Source organism: Crocodylus porosus, unplaced genomic scaffold, assembly GCF_001723895.1.
Source record: "Crocodylus porosus isolate Cpor-Errol unplaced genomic scaffold, CroPor_comp1, whole genome shotgun sequence".
NCBI classification, from domain to species: Eukaryota; Metazoa; Chordata; order Crocodylia; family Crocodylidae; genus Crocodylus; species Crocodylus porosus.
In genome coordinates, this window is record NW_017728915.1 from 18,360,413 (window position 1) to 18,379,064 (window position 18,652).

The window sequence follows — 18,652 nt, forward strand, 5'->3', positions numbered from 1 at the left end:
TAGAAGGAAATGAGATTGGTCAAGCAAGACCTACCTGCAACAAACCCGTGATGTGTATCCCTTAGGATGCTGGCGTTGGCCAGTCCATTAAGGATGGCCTCTTTAATAAACTTTTCAAAAGATCTTCCCCAGGATAGAGGTCACGTTGATGGGTCTATAGTTAGCTGGATCCACTTTCCTCCCTTTCTTGAAGATCGGCACCACAGTGGCCTTCTTCCAGTCTTTGGGCACTACACCAGAGTGCCAAGAGTTTTCAAAGATATGTGTCAGGGCTGGGCTATGATGCTTGCCAGCTCCTTGAGTACCCTGGGGTGTAGATTGTCAGGTCTGGCTGACTTGAAGGTATCCAGCTTCTCAAGGTGTTTCTTCATGAGGTCAGCACTGATGGAGGGCAGGGGACCTCCCTTACCCTGACCACCCTGTCCCGTGGTGGGCATGGGCATCCCATGGGACTGATGAAAGACCGAAGCAAAGTACCCATTTCACAGGTTGGCTTTTTCTTGGGCATCAGTTGCCCCATCTGGTTCAGCAGGAGTCCAATGTTGCCCTTGATTTTCCTCTGGCTCCCCACATATCTGAAAAAGGACTTTTTATTGTCCTTGATGCTCTAAGCTAGTTGGAGTTCAGTTGAAGCCTTGGCTTTCCTGTTTTGCTCCCTGCAGGACCAGACCAGCCTACAGAACTGGCTTACAGCAGGACTATAAAGGGTTCATACAGGCAGAAAAACATACGAACTGTGGCGGCATTAAAAAGGTCCCTCATCCAAAGAGCAGTGGTAGATTATTGCCCTATATTCAAAGAGCAGTGGATACTAAAACTTTAGGTGAGACACACATGTAGGATATTTTGAAACCTGTTCACCTGTTAAAAGCTTTGTTCCTACTGATAAAACAATCACCATTTTTTGTTTTAGGAAGGCTGTTCAGTCAATCAATGTTTGCAACTGCTCACAGGCTTCCAAGCAGGAAAAGACACACAAGGCCCCATATTCTAGCAGAAATGGAGGATATGCATGGTAGTGTAGCCTAGGGGATAGTCTCAAAATGGAAGAATTGTGAAATTTTCCCTCTGGGTAGGGAAATCTCTGACACTTGAAGGGTGTGTTCATGGAGGCCAGACAGAGGTACTGATAGGACCCAAATCAACTATAGTGGTAAATTTCCAGTTAGTGAAAACAGGAATAAAAACATTACGAAGAAAAAGCAAAAGAAAAAATTGTTCTGTATTCTTTTCAAGAAAGCGATTAGGCTACTACACTTTTGACCAGAAAGGAAGTTGTGGTCCACAACTGTGAGGTAACTCAACTACAGCACCCTGTTGGCAGCATGAACAGATTAAAGGAGACAGAAGCCCACATGGATTAGTAGAACTGGGACATTATCTGAGATGGAAGAAAATGTCTGCAGTGTATTCAGTGGCTGAAGGAAGCCATGCACAGTGTTTCCCTAAATCATCAGTGGAAAAAACTGCAGCTGGAAGGACAAGAGCTAGTGCTGTGGCAGAAGCTTGCATAGGAAGAATGTCAGAGTCAGCATGAAGAAGAATGCAGCATAAATAGGATGAACACCAGCCTGAGAAAGATTGAAGAATATCAAGCAGGAAAACACAAAATGAGACCTGGAAATGCCATACAGCCAATGGCATACCAGTTTGGAAAGGGGCAGACATGGAACTCCTAGCTCCTCAGACAGCACAGATTTTAAACAGATGTCTTAGTTGAGGAACTTGAGTATCTTTCCTGCTTACTTACAGAGAGGAGCCTTTACCCATGGAGTTATAGTTGGCTCCAGAAGTTATAAGCACTGAAAGTGAGCTTTACTGCAGAAGTTGGAGCTAATACTGACAACTAGAATGAGGAAAATTTCTAACCTCGTTCTCTTGCATCTGATGAGCGTGTGGGATCAGCACAGTTAGTCAATGCTTTCAGCTTCTGTCCTGCACTCTTGTGAGGTAACTACAAAAACCTCTCTCTGGCAGCTAATGCAAACGAGTGTTATAGTCTTTAAAAGAGATGCACTTCAGGCAATATAGTTATGGCATGAGAGGGGATTTAAATAGAAGGTCAAACAAGCAGCAGATAAGCCCTACTCTGACTGGTACAAACATTTTTAATAGTGAGAAGTGACAGTGAAAACTCCCTGCATCCAGCTAGGTTAGGAAAACCTAACTGTGTATTGACACTGGCAAAATACTAAAGTGCTCCTTCAGATAAAGGTTTCAGACTAGGATAAGGGAAAGGGGAAGACTGGTAGAATCAGAAACATCTGCAAGAATAAAAAAACTAATATGGATCTACACTACCTCTGGATAAATAATGTATGTTTGAAACATTATTGATTGCAGACACCTGGTGATTTAAGAAGCATACAAATCATTTCAGAAATATAGAGGATGTGAACAATCCATTATGAATGACAGAATGTGACACACACTCAATCTTCTTACCTTCCTTGCTGCTGCGGCTGAAGAATATCCAGCAGAAGTTGCTTCACTTCACTAGGAGACAGCTGGTATAAGTCCATAGCAGGCATATCTCCAGCACGAAATTTTAGTTCATACTTCATAGCATGGATAATCCATCTGAAACACAAGAATTAAAATATATTTTAGGATATCATAGATACACATCTTTTAAAAAGTTCAGGTTCATACTTTTTAATATTATTTTTCTCTTAACTAGAGGCTGGAAAAAGGTTATCATATAGTATTTTAATTTTAATATACAAGATATTATAAATAATATAATCAAGGCAATGTTAATATAATATTAATAATACAATATTAATATTTTAATATTACTATATTATATCTGAATTGTAGAAAGCATGCTTTCACTAGAAGGAAAGTGAAATTTCCTACAACAATACAATCTAACAGAATAGTCTATAGAGAATCCAGAAGATCTTGCTTGCATTTGGCTGCTGTAAGATACATTGGCAGAAGAGTCAACAAAAGGATATTCTGCTCATTTAACTTTATAGTAGAATTTATTCCACACTGTCACAGTGCTTTTTCTATGTTTGATGGAAACATAACATTATTTATGCATTGCTGCTTTAGGAGAATTGTTATAAAACACCCTTCATATAGAAGATATGTTTGCCCAGATACTCCTTCATATCATAAATAAATAAATTCTAAAGTCACTGTGTGACATTTGATGTAAAAAAAAATAATTAAAATTATGCTCTTTCAATAAATAATGTAGCTTACTGAAGGATTTAAAAAGACAAAAAAGTAAAATTATTCTGCATGAGAAAAAATATGGGTTGGTGCAATTTTAGCCTTTGAAATCCATTTTTGCAACTTGTCACATTTTTCTTTCATTTCCTGTTCCATTTTGAAAGGATTTGATTAAAATAATTACGGAACCAATGAAGTTTTCCTGTTCAACACTGCCTTAGATCTTAGGAAAGCACATTTGATAAACCATTAGAAAGAAGGCTGAAAACGTTTCTTGTTACATATCACAGAAACAAATCAAGTCCTTAACTGAATAAGATGAAAAGATACCTTATTACTAGATAAATCTGGGAAGCAAGGTTACTTAAAAGGAGCCTTTACTTTCTTCATTGTAATTACTTCAGCACCTAGATTCCAGTGTCAGAAGTTAAATTTGACAAGCTCCGATGCTGTGGGCACTCAGCTTCTATCAGGTAAAATAGTGCTAGAAACAAGGGACCTCAGCTCAGAAAAGAAAGACATGCAAATTTCTATATCTGGTATTCCTACAGGATTCACCTACCACAATTATACCCAAATTTCACACACATTAATTTAGCATATAGTATATCTTCCATTGAACTTAATCACTTAAGCTAAATTTGGATAGTTAAATGAATTTCTTCTATTTAAGTAACTCATTCACAAGCCTCATAGTATAACTTCATAGACAAGAAGATCCTGAAGTTTTGTGATACTAACGACTCCTAGAGCTAAATACCTGTTCTACATTTCTGATTGGAGTACTATCAGTGAAGGATGCAAGATATGGGGAACAACATAAACAGGCAAAGGAATAAATAGCATTAGGCTGTAAGGAGTTGGTTTCCTCTTGAGAAGTGAATGCATTTTGGTAAGAGAACAAGTTAAAAGAGAGGAAAAATTATACCTGGAAACATTCCAGCTTTGCTCAACACAGCTACTTAGAGTCCTGACTCACACTGATGAGCAGTTAAATGGATGAGCAGTCCCCTTGTTTTCAACCAGAATTAACTGCTCACTAGTAAGACAGGAATCTGGTGACAAATATGGCATGTAAAAATTTAGAAGGTTTAAGAAGTTTTCCTAATGTTATAGGTCTCAAATATGCAAACTGTCTTCAAACACATCAGGGATAGGCATTTTAATTTTGCAATATGTGCATATTCATTGTAAAGAAAGAGGAATAAGAGCAAACTGGACCAAGACAATGAAAAAATTAAACACAGATGCTAATTTCTTTGTGATCATAAATAAGAACACCATACTGGTAACGAACCTGAAAGTTTTCTGAACAGATCATTGTTTAGGATATTCTTTAATTTCATTAAAAAAAGCAGCCCAGTAACTACATTCTTAAAAAAATAAATGTATATGAAGGGAAAAGACAGAAAAATAAATATATAAAATATACTTTGATGAATGTGTACATGGTAGATTAAAGGGCTCATAAATTTTGCTGTACCATAGTTTTAATCAACATTTGGTGCCTCTAGAATTGTCAGAAAAAGCAAATTATATCTGTGATGTTTAATGGAATATTAAAACCACTTATAAAAACTTGGCATATTGCCATACTAACACAGCAACACTTAGAATTAAATTGTCTGCTCAGCGGTGCTTATCTGGAGCAAGTCACCTGGATTTCTACTTTACAGACTAAACACAAAATTAGAGCTTGTGTTGACTTTTTAATTAATGACAATTTCATTTACATAAGACTTTTATCAAATATGTTCCAATATAAAAAGTTGGTACCCTTGTATTCAACCAATTAGCAAACTACCATTGTTACATCAGTAAATTATCACAATACATTTATTTTTAATGCATAACATTTCATCACATCTTTTAAAAATTAAAATAAAAAATTATGAAGTTTTGTAGCACTCAAGTGGCACTGGCTTCATTTGCTCTAGGAAATCTAAATGTCACAACTACAGTGAAGTCTTTGGATGTATGTTTGGTTCTCCACAAATTAAATACCTGAAGTTCCTTTGTTACCTGTATGCCTTTTTTAAATTTGATATTATTGTCTATTAAAAAGGTAAAAACTTAAGTAAAGCCCTTCAGCACACAATCAAAGAAAAAAGACAAAGAATCTGATTTTTCCCCCCACTAAAAGCAGTTTCTTACATCCATGTCTCAGTGTAGAAAAAGGACAGTATGTAAAACAACTATTCAAAATGAAATGGTTTAAAAATATTTTTATTAAGTTTCTTCTCACAAGTTTGTGCAATATCTGGTATCATGAAACTTTGACAAAGGCACACAGATCTTTGGCACAAACTGACAAAAAGTTACTGCAAAGAAATGTAACTGTCAAACCTGTTGAAGCTTGACAATCTAATGCATCAACCCATCTTAGCTGACAGTCATCTACAATAGCCTATAACCTAAAAATAGAGACTACATGCGTCTCTAATCCAGTTAATAAACAAATTCAGTTGTGCTAGAGACCAATGGATACACTTATTCTAGTCAATACACATGAAGCCAGAGAATATACTTTTATTGGTGCCTACCTTTGCAAATGTAGCCCTATTGTTTCTTTGTACTGTTTTATGTAAGACAAACATTACTTCAGTCCTTTGAACCAAACTGCTATGCGCTGCAACAGGGGTTTGGAAAGGAGATTGTTTATGATCCCTTAGTCCTCTGGCTGGTTCTGCACCAGGGAGTTAGGGGGAAGATGATGTAAACTCCATCCCCTGACAATCAGGGGGCCATTTGGCAACGAGGCAACAGGGCTAGGGACAGACATTCCAGATAAACTGCTTTAAGTGATCAGAAACTGGTTTAAACCTATAACAGAACATACATTTAGTGCACATAAACCAGTTTCAAAATGGCTGAAACTGATTTAAGATAAACCTGGTTGAATGTAGTATCAGACTTAACTGAATTGGGTCAAAGTGGTTTATGTAATGTCTGCCCCAGACCCCTTCCTGGTTTAAGTTAAATCAGAGTCCCCCAGCATCCCAGATGCTTTGCATTCCTGCACTGGGCTATCTGTTCCAGAACAGGGCTGGCCCCACCCCTCTGCTCCCTAGCCAGAGCTCTGGTGGAGGCTTCAGGCATAGCAGCTTCTGTCTGGCTTCCCTCTGCCCCGCCCACTGCTTGCTGCTCAAGCAGAGATTTTCCCCCTCCCTCTGGCCCTTCCTTCCATCTCCCATAGCACAGACCCCAGCCCCACAGACCCTAGGCACGTGGTATGCTAGCTAATGTTGAGAGGGCTGTATGCGTGTCCAATTTCACTGGGACAGGCAGACAGAACAGAACAGCTCACTTAGGGCTTTTTGGAGCTAATTGAGGTCAGCTGGTAACGTCCCTCTGTTCCTTCCTTGGAAAAAGCTCTTTATGAAAAACTTGAACTAATGAGAGGTTTTTGTTTTGTTGATGGGCTGATAAACGCTGTGTTATCAGCCCCTTCCTGGCTCCCTTGCCTGGCAGGTTTCCAGACAGTATGAAGAAGAAGGGAGACGAAGATTGAAAAGCTCAGTATCATCAACAGATGCATGCATTGCACACCCCCTTTGCCTTAGAGTGCTAGTCGGGGGCTGGGAACACTCCCACCCATTGAGCAGCAAGTGTGGAAAAGCCTGGGATGGTGCAGGCAGGGTGGGGGTTTATACCCCTTTCTAGTGTCCCCCCCTTCTAGCCTGAGTCATTGCAGGCATAGGCCTGCATTTCTTCAGTCGAGAGAGAATATCTGTGCATTTGCAAACTGGTTCAACATAGGCAGATTAGTTTAACTTGCAATGATTGAATCACTCTAGGCTCAGGCCTTTTGAATGTCCATCCCTAGCCTAAGAGTACAGGACATTCCAGTCAAGTCCATTCCCCAAATCAATTATACTCCCCATGCTGTGACTGGAGGAGGACTTCCTATCTGAATGAAAATCAAGTCATGAAATTATGGCTAGTTTTTCTCATAGTGTACCCTCAAAATACTGCAAAAGAAGCAGAAGCAGCTAAAGATTCCAGGCATAACGTTTACTCATAGCAGGTGAAGATAGCTTTCATGCTATATAAATGGTGTTACTATTTTCAGCTGATGCCTTGTTTTAAAATCTGAAATTACAGAAAAATCTAGAGTAACTAAAACTACTAGTTTTGATTAAAGAACGTTTGGCTTCTGTAGAAAGTAAATTGCAAGTTTTTGTAATCCCAAATCAGAGGATCACTCAGGAAACCTAAATCAATTACACTGCAACTCTTCCACGTACAGTTAAAAGTAGTCATATCCTAGTTTACTGATGCTCTGCCTTCTAACCCTGTGGGCCAAATGAGTGACTGATCTATGGCCATACATTCCTGTGCATCTGGCTTGTGAGGCTCCTCACAGGTCTGGAAATGTAATGGTGGGGGAGTGGTAATTGCATTAAATTGCCATAGCAATTAATGCTGCCATCACACCCCCTCTGCCAAATTTCCAAACCTGTGGAAAGCCCTATGGGCTAGATGACACAGTCCCAAAGGCTAGATTCAGGTTGCAGGCCAGAGGTTGAGCACCACTGTTGTAGTTTATGCATCTTCCTTGTCCACCTTCTACAGAAAGTCCTTAAAGCCCCTCAACCCACTTTTACCCCAAATCTGATAAATGTTCATATACACCCTGAAATCAGATTCTTCCTTTCCTTTCTTTTTAAACTAGGATGTATAGCAAGATGTAACAAATATTCATTAAAAGTTTGGTATCTGGAGTTAAAGACATTTAACATATTTCTGTGTCTGTGGCAAAGGACAAACAGGTATTAACTACATGAGACGAAGCTGTATTCTACATGATAATAAAGAAACAATGAAATTGTGGCAATTTAATTAGTCATATCAATACTGTGTACAGCATCTGAGTGACAGTTCCTCATGGTTGGATGATTAAAAAAAACAAAGGTAAATTAAACCATGTGAATCATTATTACCCCAACTTGTCGCATGTCAGAAACAAAAGGTGCCAAAATTGCTTTCAGTAGAAATGAGGAAATGGACACAATTTAAGGGCATCAGTTACACCCCTTTTATTTATGTAGACAAAACAACATCATTGTCTTGTCACTAAAAGACAGAATTACCTTCTCTGGGAATCAGTTCATTTAAACACAGTTTAGTTATCAATGCAGAGATTCACAGACAAGATATTTTCTGTATGTAATTGTTTATGTGAAATTTTCTGGCAGTATGAAAAGTGGAGATGAAAAATCGTTGATAAAATAAACCTTTAGAGGCATCTTCCACTAAAATCTGACTGACAGAGCTTGGGTAGAAAGCAGTTGATTGGAGGTCTTTACAGTAATGGGCCTGTCAGAAACTTGATCTAGTTCAACATGAACGCGAGAGCACAAATCAATAATGAGACACCAAATCAAATCATTATCAGACTAGAATACTATTTCTGCGAGAAGGTTAATTTTGCTCACTGAAGTGGGTGATAACAGTGAAATAAAGGAAATTTAATCTATAGGATTAACCTTGGAACAAGAAAGAAAACTGGCACCTTGGGATTGGTTTAAAAAAAGATTGGGGTGGATAACATGAATAAGCAAACATTATAGAAATATTTAAACTGAAAAAAATAAATGTCCTCATGATTATCAAATAGTCACTGTCAATAAAGCAAATATTTGACTAAATGTAGAGACAAGTTGACTAAAGCATAACTACTGCATTTGGATACTTTTCAAATTGTATATGTACTTGCAGTTACTTTCCTGGTAAAATGTCTGCCAATCATTTCCAGTGCTGGAATGCTACATCCCATATGAGAAAATGGTAAAGAACAGAGCACTCAAAATTTGTTTTGGTTTTAGAGGTTATTTCTTATTTTACATATGAAGAATCTCTCTGAAGTCTAGTCCAAAATTAGAATTAATTTTAAGCTCACTCACTGTACTTCTAGGAAAGACATGGTCACGTATGTGCTGCTTCTTCTACCTTTCAAAAAGACTGTTTTTGTTAATCAAAAGATTTGTGTCAACCTAACTGTGACAGACTAAACTGATCTGCCGAAAAATACTAGTATAGCTGTGAATACCATGAAATGTGACAGAATTCTAATAAATAAGTACAAGTCATGTGCACATCATACTAATACACTTACACAACATTAATTCCTGAATTTTTCTATTATTTGCTTTACAATTCACATTTGTTAGTATAATTGTTAGTTACAGTACAGAACAAATAGCTAACACCCAAAAAAGCTGCGTGTGTCTGTGCAGGAGCTATAGCTACAAAATGTATTCAACTGAAAACACAGAACTTGCACATTTCAGAAGAAAAAATAAGTACCTATAATCCTTACATAAAATTACATTTATGTGACAATAAATAAAAAGGTCTTAACTGCCCTTCATAGTATTACAAAATTAGTGTTTCTGTATGGAGACCTGCTCTCAAACAATGTCTCCAACAAGCCAGGCACAGACGTGCTCCTTTTCAACATCAGAAGCAAGTTTGGGCCTTAACATATTGGCTGAAAATCTAACATGGCACAAAGCATTTAAAAGGTGAAGGCAGCAGCTTTTTGCCATCTGAAATGTGCATACCAGGCTATGCAGCGGCAGAACCACCTGGATTTTAACTCCTGTTTGCATATGGAAGTTATTACTATGTTAATAAACATTGTGAAAAAGTGTTATCACCAAAAAGGTTCCAAAAAGTTTTATTTCTCTACAATCTGGGATAAGTACAGAACACGTAGTCCAAACAGGCTTGAAAGTTGCAGTAGTTTAGAGTTGATAAATTTCATTTTGCTAGTACTTCTAGATGTTATTGGTAATTCATGTAATGGCTATATAGCCCTTAGCGTCAGAGACTCCTTACTAAATGGATTATCTGAATGATATATTAGAGAAACTGATCAAAAACTGATATTTTAACCACTAACTTAAAAAGAACAAGGATCAGTCAGTATTATTATAAAAGAAACTCATTGTAAATGAAGTGTAGCTAAACAGTCAAATACGCATCTGAGTGTTTTGAAAGCATGCAAAAAATGCATGCGTTTTAATAATGGGAGAATAAATATTTACTCTTTCATGGAAAAAATAAAGCAATGCTTAGTTCTAAAATACATTATGGAACTAAAATTATTTTTTCTGCTATTTTTCTTCTTTATTAGGAATCTTCTCTACTACACTTAACTACAACTTCATGTGATACTAGAATATTTATCTTTATTGACAGAGTTTTTAAAGGAACCAGGAAATTTTTCTTAACCCAAGAAAACTGTGGATACAGAGCAGTAAAAACAAAACAGCAGGGGGTTAAGTTAGTCATAGGTGGTTTGTGTAAAGTTTAAGAAGAGAGTAAATTAACTCTGACAAAAGGTAATCCAGGGAGAATCCATTAGAGAAAAAAAATACACGATGTCATAAAATCTTGGAAAACAGCTTGGCTTCATTTTATAAGCTTTGTTTAATGTCTAAAAAGGTTAACATAGCATTATATAAGAGAAATATGCATTTTACTGCAAACTGGATGCATTTTGCACAGCAACAAAAATATTAATACAATTCCCATTATAAAAAAAAAATCACTTTTTTCACATAAAAAACTTTTTAATAGAAATGCTACAGCTGACCTATATCCTAATGAATGATCTGAGGTTAGGTTGGAAAGGTAAGTATACAGATTAAAAAAGAAAGCAGACAGGATATTAGCAGTAGTCCTGTCAATGGTACCCAAAACTTTTCAGCAATTACACAAGTTAATCAACCAAGATATACCATCTAGTGCCTACTGACTCTTATTCTATGGCAGGTGTTCTAAGTCAACATAAAATTCTGGTTGTGCAACATTTCAAACATTTGGGAGAGCAGCACAAACTTCATGTTAGACAAGAAGGCACAGAACTGAGTGGGAAATAAGTGGGGTGGTAAAACTGTAGTAAAATCTTGTTCCCAATGAAGATTATGATACCTTCTGTTGACTTTAAATGTGAATTGGATAAAGGTCTAGAAATAGTGCAGAAGAACAGTAATAAAAAAAACCCTATCACAGCCATCAACTCTAACAACAGATATTATTGATCTAGTACTATTGCTCTGTGTTAATTAGAAAGTGTTTATATCTTTGTCATTTCCACTTTGGGTGGAATTCAAGAATCAGATTTGAACTTTCTAGGATATTTTGAACAGCACAGAATAAAACAGCATTATAAAATGTGAAACTTCTGGACTAGGAACAGAAGTTACACACAAACCAGTTTAAGTGATCAGAAACTGGTTTAAACCTGTAACAGAACATAAGTTCAGTGCATATAAACCAGTTTCAAAACGACTGAAACTGGTTTAAGACAAACCTGGTTGAATGTAGTATCAGACTTAACTGATTTGGGTCAAACCAGTTTATGAAACTCCTGTCCCAGACCCCTTCCTGGTTCAACCTAAACCAGAGTCCCTCAGCATGCTTTCCAGCCCTGGCCTGGGCTGTGCTGTCTGCTCCAGCAAAGAAGGGTTGCGGGGGAAAGAGGGGAGGGCAGGGACTGCCTCTCATAGGCAAACCCTGGCTGGGGGCTGGGACCAGAGAAGGGGGCTAAACACATCTCCCCCCGCTCAAACTCACTACTGGCTGTTACTGTGGACTGCAAATCCCAAAGGCACCTGGAAGCAGCCTCTGCCTGTACCTGGAAGCAGGAAGAGTCCTGCTGCTTTGAGGCTAGACTGCAAATCCCAGAAACCTTGGGGGCAGCAGGAAGAGGAAGTGAACACACAGCCCATGCTGGCTATATGCCAGAGAGCCGGGCTTCTGGCCTGAGCCACTGCAGACATTGTGGCTGCATTTCCTGAATCAAAAGTAAATGTGTGTCCAGTTGTTTCTTAGTTTAATCTCAGACTAACCTGCAAAGACTGAATCGATTTAGCCCTGCGCTTCTTGACTGTCTGTACTTAACCCTGGTATATGGATTGGCAAAATCTATTATAATAAATCTATTTGCTTCAGTAGTGCTTCAAAGCTATCCTTATGTATAAAAAAGAAGCTACCCATTGGATGCTATGGATAACCAGCTGGTTTTACCTCAAGTTAGTTGGAGCTTCCAATTTCTGTACATTTAATTTTTAAATGGTGGTCAGGAATGACAAAGTGAAAAATATCATAAACAGATACAAACATAACTATATTTGTTCATATAAATTATTACCACAATCCACTTGAGCATCTAGCCGCTACCACAATACACATTAATTATAATAATAATTATAAAAAGCATTTTACTAACCCAACACGTATTTTTAACATGCCACTGAAAAGTTCAGGTGAGTTTGAGATGATCCAGCCAATATGTATGACAAGTTCTTGCTGAATAACAGCTTCCCTTTGATCTTGTAAATTGCAATTATTGTAAATGATGTTCTTAATCACTCCTGGGGATAGAGGGTTAGAAATAACTTCTTCTTCTTCTTGGCCGAAAGCTCCAAGAGTTACCTAAAGACATAACAACATTGTGGGGGTAGGGAACCAGAAACAACAAAACACAAGAGATAAATCTGCAAGTTAAATTTCCTACACTAACATTCCCCTGTTCAGATTGAACTATTTTTTTGTCTTAAGTACAGTGTTCAATGAATGGAAATAGTAGTTAGCATGACTGCTATTTTTACTAAAAATAAATGTATTGAAGCAAAAAATCATAATCCCAACCAAAATGTGCTTATTAAATCACCACTATATTATAAGAGAGTTTGGATAATGTAACATGTCCATGATTGTACAACTAGTCGAGAAATTCGTTTATCTCCTGTTTTTACTGAGGCTTCCTGAAAATTCAGTATCATAATACTGGTTTCTTAATATTTCAATACTTTTTTCCAAAATTATGTTCTAGGTTTTAAAATGGTAAACATCATTATTTTCAGAAAAAGCATACTTAAAAATATAAAACTCTAAATTACTCATACTCTACTTCCAGCAGAACAAAGCAACTTGCTTTCTCACAAAAAATGACATTATAAATGGGTTGATAAGGACAGGTAATTAAAAACAAATAAAAATAAGCAACTACAAACCATGCTACATGCTCATTCATTTTCTTCTATAGCTACATAGCACCAGAAGCATACCACAACTCTCCTGTCCAAAATGGCTGAATGACAAATAAGTCATTTCTGTCCCATATTTTTTTTAGTTTCAAGTAGTTTCTTACGAACTTATCATCACTTTTTTGTCTTCAGAGGACAAACAATAGTTACATTTAGGAGAGAGACAAACATCCCATATTAAACTGTTTGGGGCATATGAATGGAAGAGAAAAACCACCAGAATCCCTGTAACAAGTGGGCATCCCGGGGCCTGTCAGTCACTGACTCACCCACTTACCTTGGGACTAACCGCCTGCCTTCCGTTCCTGCCATGCCTTGATGTTAATGATTATGTGATGTTCATCAGCCAGGAGAGGCTGCCTATTTACATGCCCCAATGACAAGGCCTATGCAAACAGCTCAGACCACCCCTGTACTGTCTCATGTCTTGCAGATGTTCCCTCAGTGCTATACACTGGGACCCGAGCTCCAGAGTCTCACACAGGACTTTTACTCCCCACTGGAGTTCGTAGTCCCACTGCCTTCTCACTGGGCTCTCTGGTGTCCTTCACTTAGGGCTCCAAGCTCCATTTCAATAATGGGCTCCCAACCCCATCCCAAGTCTGGGCTCCAAGCCCCTAACAACCCCAGGCTCCAAGCCCCATTTCCAATTAGGGCATCCAGCCCCATTCTGGGCTCCAAGCCCATATGTCCCACACTGTCAAGTGTCAACATGCTAGGTCACAAGTATCCCCAAGCTTATCCCATGCCCTACACTGGGCCTCAACAAACCCTTTAACCCTTTGCTCCAGGAGCTTCTCATATAGCTCCTTGAAGACTCAGGGCCTCACCCCTGGTGGTTCCTATGTGCAGCTTCAGAGCTCACAGTGAATCTGGGCTCTTGCTTTCCTATTTGGGGTGTGCTCCCCTAGCCTTTCCCTCCACAGGGTCACCCGCAAGGCAGCTAGGGCTGAGGCTTTCTGGTGTGCCTTATTCGCCCTTCACTGGGAAGGTCCCAAGTGTAGCATTTCCTGGAAGCTGCCCTGCCACAAGCAGCCCCACTATACCATCCAGCTCCAGCAGGGTGTAGTTTTAGGTTATGCCCCAGGACTAGGAGCCTCCAGCCATCCCCATTGCTCCTACCCTTACCTCTAAGGTGTCACAAGCAGCAACCCTAGCCAGGTTGTTGTTCTCCCGGCTGCTAGCAGGCAAACTGTTGCTGGCTTTCTGTTCAGGGCCCTGCTCTTATAAGGGCCAGCTGGGCCCTGTTCCTATTCAGGCAGTTGAGCCTAACTGGTGACTGCCACCAACTGCAGGCTACCTGGCTGCTGCCTACAACTCTGCATGTAACAGAACACACTGCTACTTAACTTGCTACTTCCTGTGCAAAACTAACATCTCCTTTAGTTTATTAGACACATAATTATTAGGTTTTATATAGATATATTTTAAAAAATCAACCTTTTCTATAAATATCTTTCTATTACTTGCTTCCATCTACTTTTTGCAAAATAATTTCTCCTTATTTTGTTACATGTATTCCTCCTAAACTGTGCCTATACCATCTTCTCCTGTTTTTCCATCTAGGTTTTGGTCTACTCAACCAAGTATCTATTCTATACTTCTCTCTCAGCTTCATTAAAGAAAAGCATGTTGTAGACCACAAGGTCTATACAAATTATCAATAGCAATACTTTTTTTTTTTGTTTAATTATTTTCTGTTACTGAATATATAATCTTTAAGTTTTGGGTACTTCAAAAAAATATCTGTGGCCTTCCAGACGACAAAGCCTTTATACATTTTTCTCTTGATTATCATTCCTTAATGCAATTCTAGAAAATAAAGACTTACCTGTTTGCCCTGAACTAAAACATTAGTAATAGATGGTGCAAGGCTGTCCACTAGTTTACCTAAAAGACTTGCTGCGAAGCGCACAACAGACCTGAGGGCAGAAAACAGAGCAATCCGACTGGACATTAACTGCTAGTCTAATGAATTCACATATATGTTTGAATTCTGGTACCACATTTGATAGTTCCAAAGCACTAATCATATAAATATATGGAGTACTTGCGCTTGATAAGTAATGTCAGATAAGCTTTTATTTTTTGGGACAATTTCTAGATTTTTATTAATTACTAGAACAAGCAAAGAATGACTGCATTGGGAACTCATTAAACTACAGACTGCAGAAAATAACCAGCTGTTCTTTTCTCTCACAACATTTTGAGAAGAGAGCCTGTCATAATAATTTCTTCTATCAAAATGTCTACTTTTGTTTGGTGACAATTTCACCAATTTGCAGTTAGTGGAAAAAAAAAGATTATTTCCTCCTGTTTATTTTGAAAAGATTTTTGTTGTAAGAGCAAGTACAGCACACACAATACACAGTTGATTACATTTCTTTTTTTTTTACTTTTTTTGCCTAAAGGCATTTTATAGGTGAATGATGAAAAGAAGAGAATCATGTAAAGTGCTAGGTTTAAAACCGGCTGCAACTTCTAAGGACAACTGAACTGACATACAGCTCTTACCATTAAAAGCTAACATAGTTCTATAAATTCCCTTTTATGACAAATAAAAACTGAACAGACGTGTGTTTAAGCTTTTCTAAACATGGATTTTGAGGGTGCAAATACTCATTTATCAACAGAGTTAATGAACAAATTGTAATATTCCATAGTTAGTAGAAAATCCGTCAACTAAATTTATGTTGACTTCCGTGAAGACTGCTGTGCACTCTCAGATCAAGAGCAAAGCATTTCAAAATTGCATTAGCTGATACTATCAAAATGCAAATAAAGCAAAAAATCTCAAGCAGCACCATTTCAGACCTTTCTGCACTTTACCTGTTTCCCATGTACCAGTAAAGTAGTAATATGTGGGGCTATAGAAGAAGCAAATTTCTGTGCAAATGCAGCAGTGTAGCGTACCAGCAACCTAGGTGTGTCATATGACAGTCATGAAAAAGAAATGAAAAATAATACTGTTTACATATGTTTTATAAAAAATCCTCAGATTAGTATACATTAAAAAGGCTAACAATGAAATAAAATAACAACTTTTGTTACTTGGTTATAACTCTGTTTCATTGTGTGAACAGATTAAATTGAAACCTGAAATCAATTCTTGTATTTCCTTAGTTATTATCTTTTTCAAACAACCCCTTCTGGTTAACAAGATTTACAAAGTGAAATAGTACAGCGTATCATAGGTTCAAATCTCTTCTGCAATACGAAAAAAGATTTCTATTATGCTTTAGTCAAATAGAACAATTATCCAGCAAATACAGTAGACTTCATTTTCCAAAAATCTTTTGAAGCTATTCTGGTAAAGCCATCCTTAACGCAAATGACTTCAAGAGTAACAAGCAGTAAACAGCTCAGATATACTGAGTTAGGTTATTAAATGTAATTTAGGTTAACTTTTGAACACCTACTTTGGCACAGAGAATCATTTTATATTGTAATATTCCCTGAAAAAATTGATCCTCTTATGTGCTGTGATCCATCTCTTGTTTCCTAAGTAATATACATCTATAGTACAGTTTGTTACAAAGACATTTTGAACACTGTTCTACAGGAACAAATGTTTAACAAATTCATTTTCATTTGTGTCTCAAGGTTAACAGCTAAGGGTTGGTTCACAGCTGGTATAAATTAACAAAGTCCCACTGAGGTCAGTGCTTTCTTACATTCTTTAAAGATCTGGATTAAAGTTTTGAGAATAGGCTGAAAAACCTCCAAGCACCTTTATTTGACAGAGCAGATATGAAACACAAAAGATTCTGTGTACAAACCAGAGCTTTTTGCTACCAGCACGTCTGTAGATTCTTTCAATATGGTCAGAGACTGTACCTAAAAAACAGTTAAAAAAAAAAAAGTGCCAATGGATTGTTATTCAACAATAATAAAGTTAAATTTGATGTTATGTAGTGTAGATTTAGATTCAGCAAAACATTTAGCTTGTTCTAAGTCCCTTAGCTGCTCTCTTTGGCCATGTCCAGATGAGAATGCCTGTGCAGTATGTGACACCACAGGTATGTTTTGTGGTGCCATATACCACACATTCAGTTGTTCTCCACACTGCAAGGGAGCAGTGATTGATCTAACTTAGATCAATCTACCTCTGCACCGAGGCAAATTAAGTGCATACTGTACAGAAGGTCCAGGAAGGTTAGATCAATCTAAGTTACCCTACATCCGAAGTAGTGTAACTTAGATTCGGTGGCCATTTTTAGACTAATCTAACTGTCCTAAACTTCTACACAGTTTCAAGTGTAGCCCCAGGGCTGGGAAAGCCCAGTCACTGGCCCCAAGCCCTAGGGCTGTGCTTTTCCTACCCCCCACCCTGCAGCACTACACTGTTTTTATCCCCTGGGACCCATGATTTGAACCCAGGCGGACAATGTCCCCATTCTCCTCCCCATGGACCAGACAGTCCCCTCTGTCCACCAAGCCCCCATCCCACAAGCCACTCTCAGTGCCAGTTTTATCAATGTTTGCTGATGCTGGGAGCTGAGAAAGAAAGTCTTGGTGGGGGGGAAGGTTGTTCATCTGGGGGTAGGGGGGCTCAGATTCCTAAAAATAGCTCAGGTCATCCTCCCAATCCTACCAAACCCTCACATACCTCACCAAACCTGCCTTCCACAGACCCTGCCTGCCCCCCTGATTTTCCCTGAGGACTTTGCATGCCTCCCCCCCGCCTCCGCCCCAGCCTTCTGCAGACCCTGCTAGCCCTACCGATCCCTCCTGCAGATTCCACTTGTCCTCTCAATCCCTCCAAACCCTTTGCAGATGCCACATGCCCCGTTCTTTCCTTCAAGCCCCTGTTCCTCTGATTTCCCCCCTCTCTCCATCCCAACAATCTCTCCAGCTTCTCCCACTAGCCCCTCGCATCCCAACTTATCTTAGATCAGGTGGCCATTTTTAACTCAATCTAACCTTCCCACATGTCTGTACTCAGAAGGAAGGTTGGTAAAATCCAAGCCCCTATAGCAGATTCACTGTGTACTATGTTCTACCCAGATAAAGTATTCTTAAGGATTTTTCCTGATTTCCTGCCCAGGGGTTTATAGAAGTTCAGCAGTTAGCATATTAACTTACTGGTATTTTCCCCAGAAAATCGAGACCTAGGACTTTGCAAAAAAAACAAAAGGACTAAACCATGTGCACAGAACTTTACGAAAGCCTGCAGCTATTTTCACCTTAGTCAAAAGTTCTAAAGGTACAGTAATATTAGCACAGAGATATTCTAATTTGATCTCAGATTCTGTCACTCTATGTTACGAGACTGCCACAGTGGGACTGCCTTCTGTAGTCAAGAAATTTCCACAATTAATGTTGGCATAACTGAACCCTGCAAGGCAGCCTTGCATTTCATCACCAAATACTGGGCAATTGCAGAAGGTTCCATGGCAGAAACTGTT

At 38.4% G+C, this 18,652-nt stretch overlaps 1 protein-coding gene across 3 annotated transcripts in view; it reads right to left on the reverse strand.

Moving 5' to 3' along the window:
* Nucleotides 1-18,652, reverse strand: part of PHKB (phosphorylase kinase regulatory subunit beta) — a 195,880-nt gene that overhangs the window by 8,070 nt on the left and 169,158 nt on the right. For 2 of the 3 annotated variants that reach the window (XM_019535772.1, XM_019535775.1), the window contains 4 exons: nt 17,024-17,081; nt 15,076-15,166; nt 12,425-12,630; nt 2,446-2,580 (listed from right to left, as the gene is read on the reverse strand). In XM_019535772.1, the coding sequence (XP_019391317.1) occupies nt 2,446-2,580; nt 12,425-12,630; nt 15,076-15,166; nt 17,024-17,081 (490 nt within the window). Of the gene's footprint in view, nt 1-2,445; nt 2,581-12,424; nt 12,631-15,075; nt 15,167-16,073; nt 16,165-17,023; nt 17,082-18,652 lie in introns of all 3 variants that reach the window. The other variant, XM_019535774.1, reaches the window with a different exon arrangement.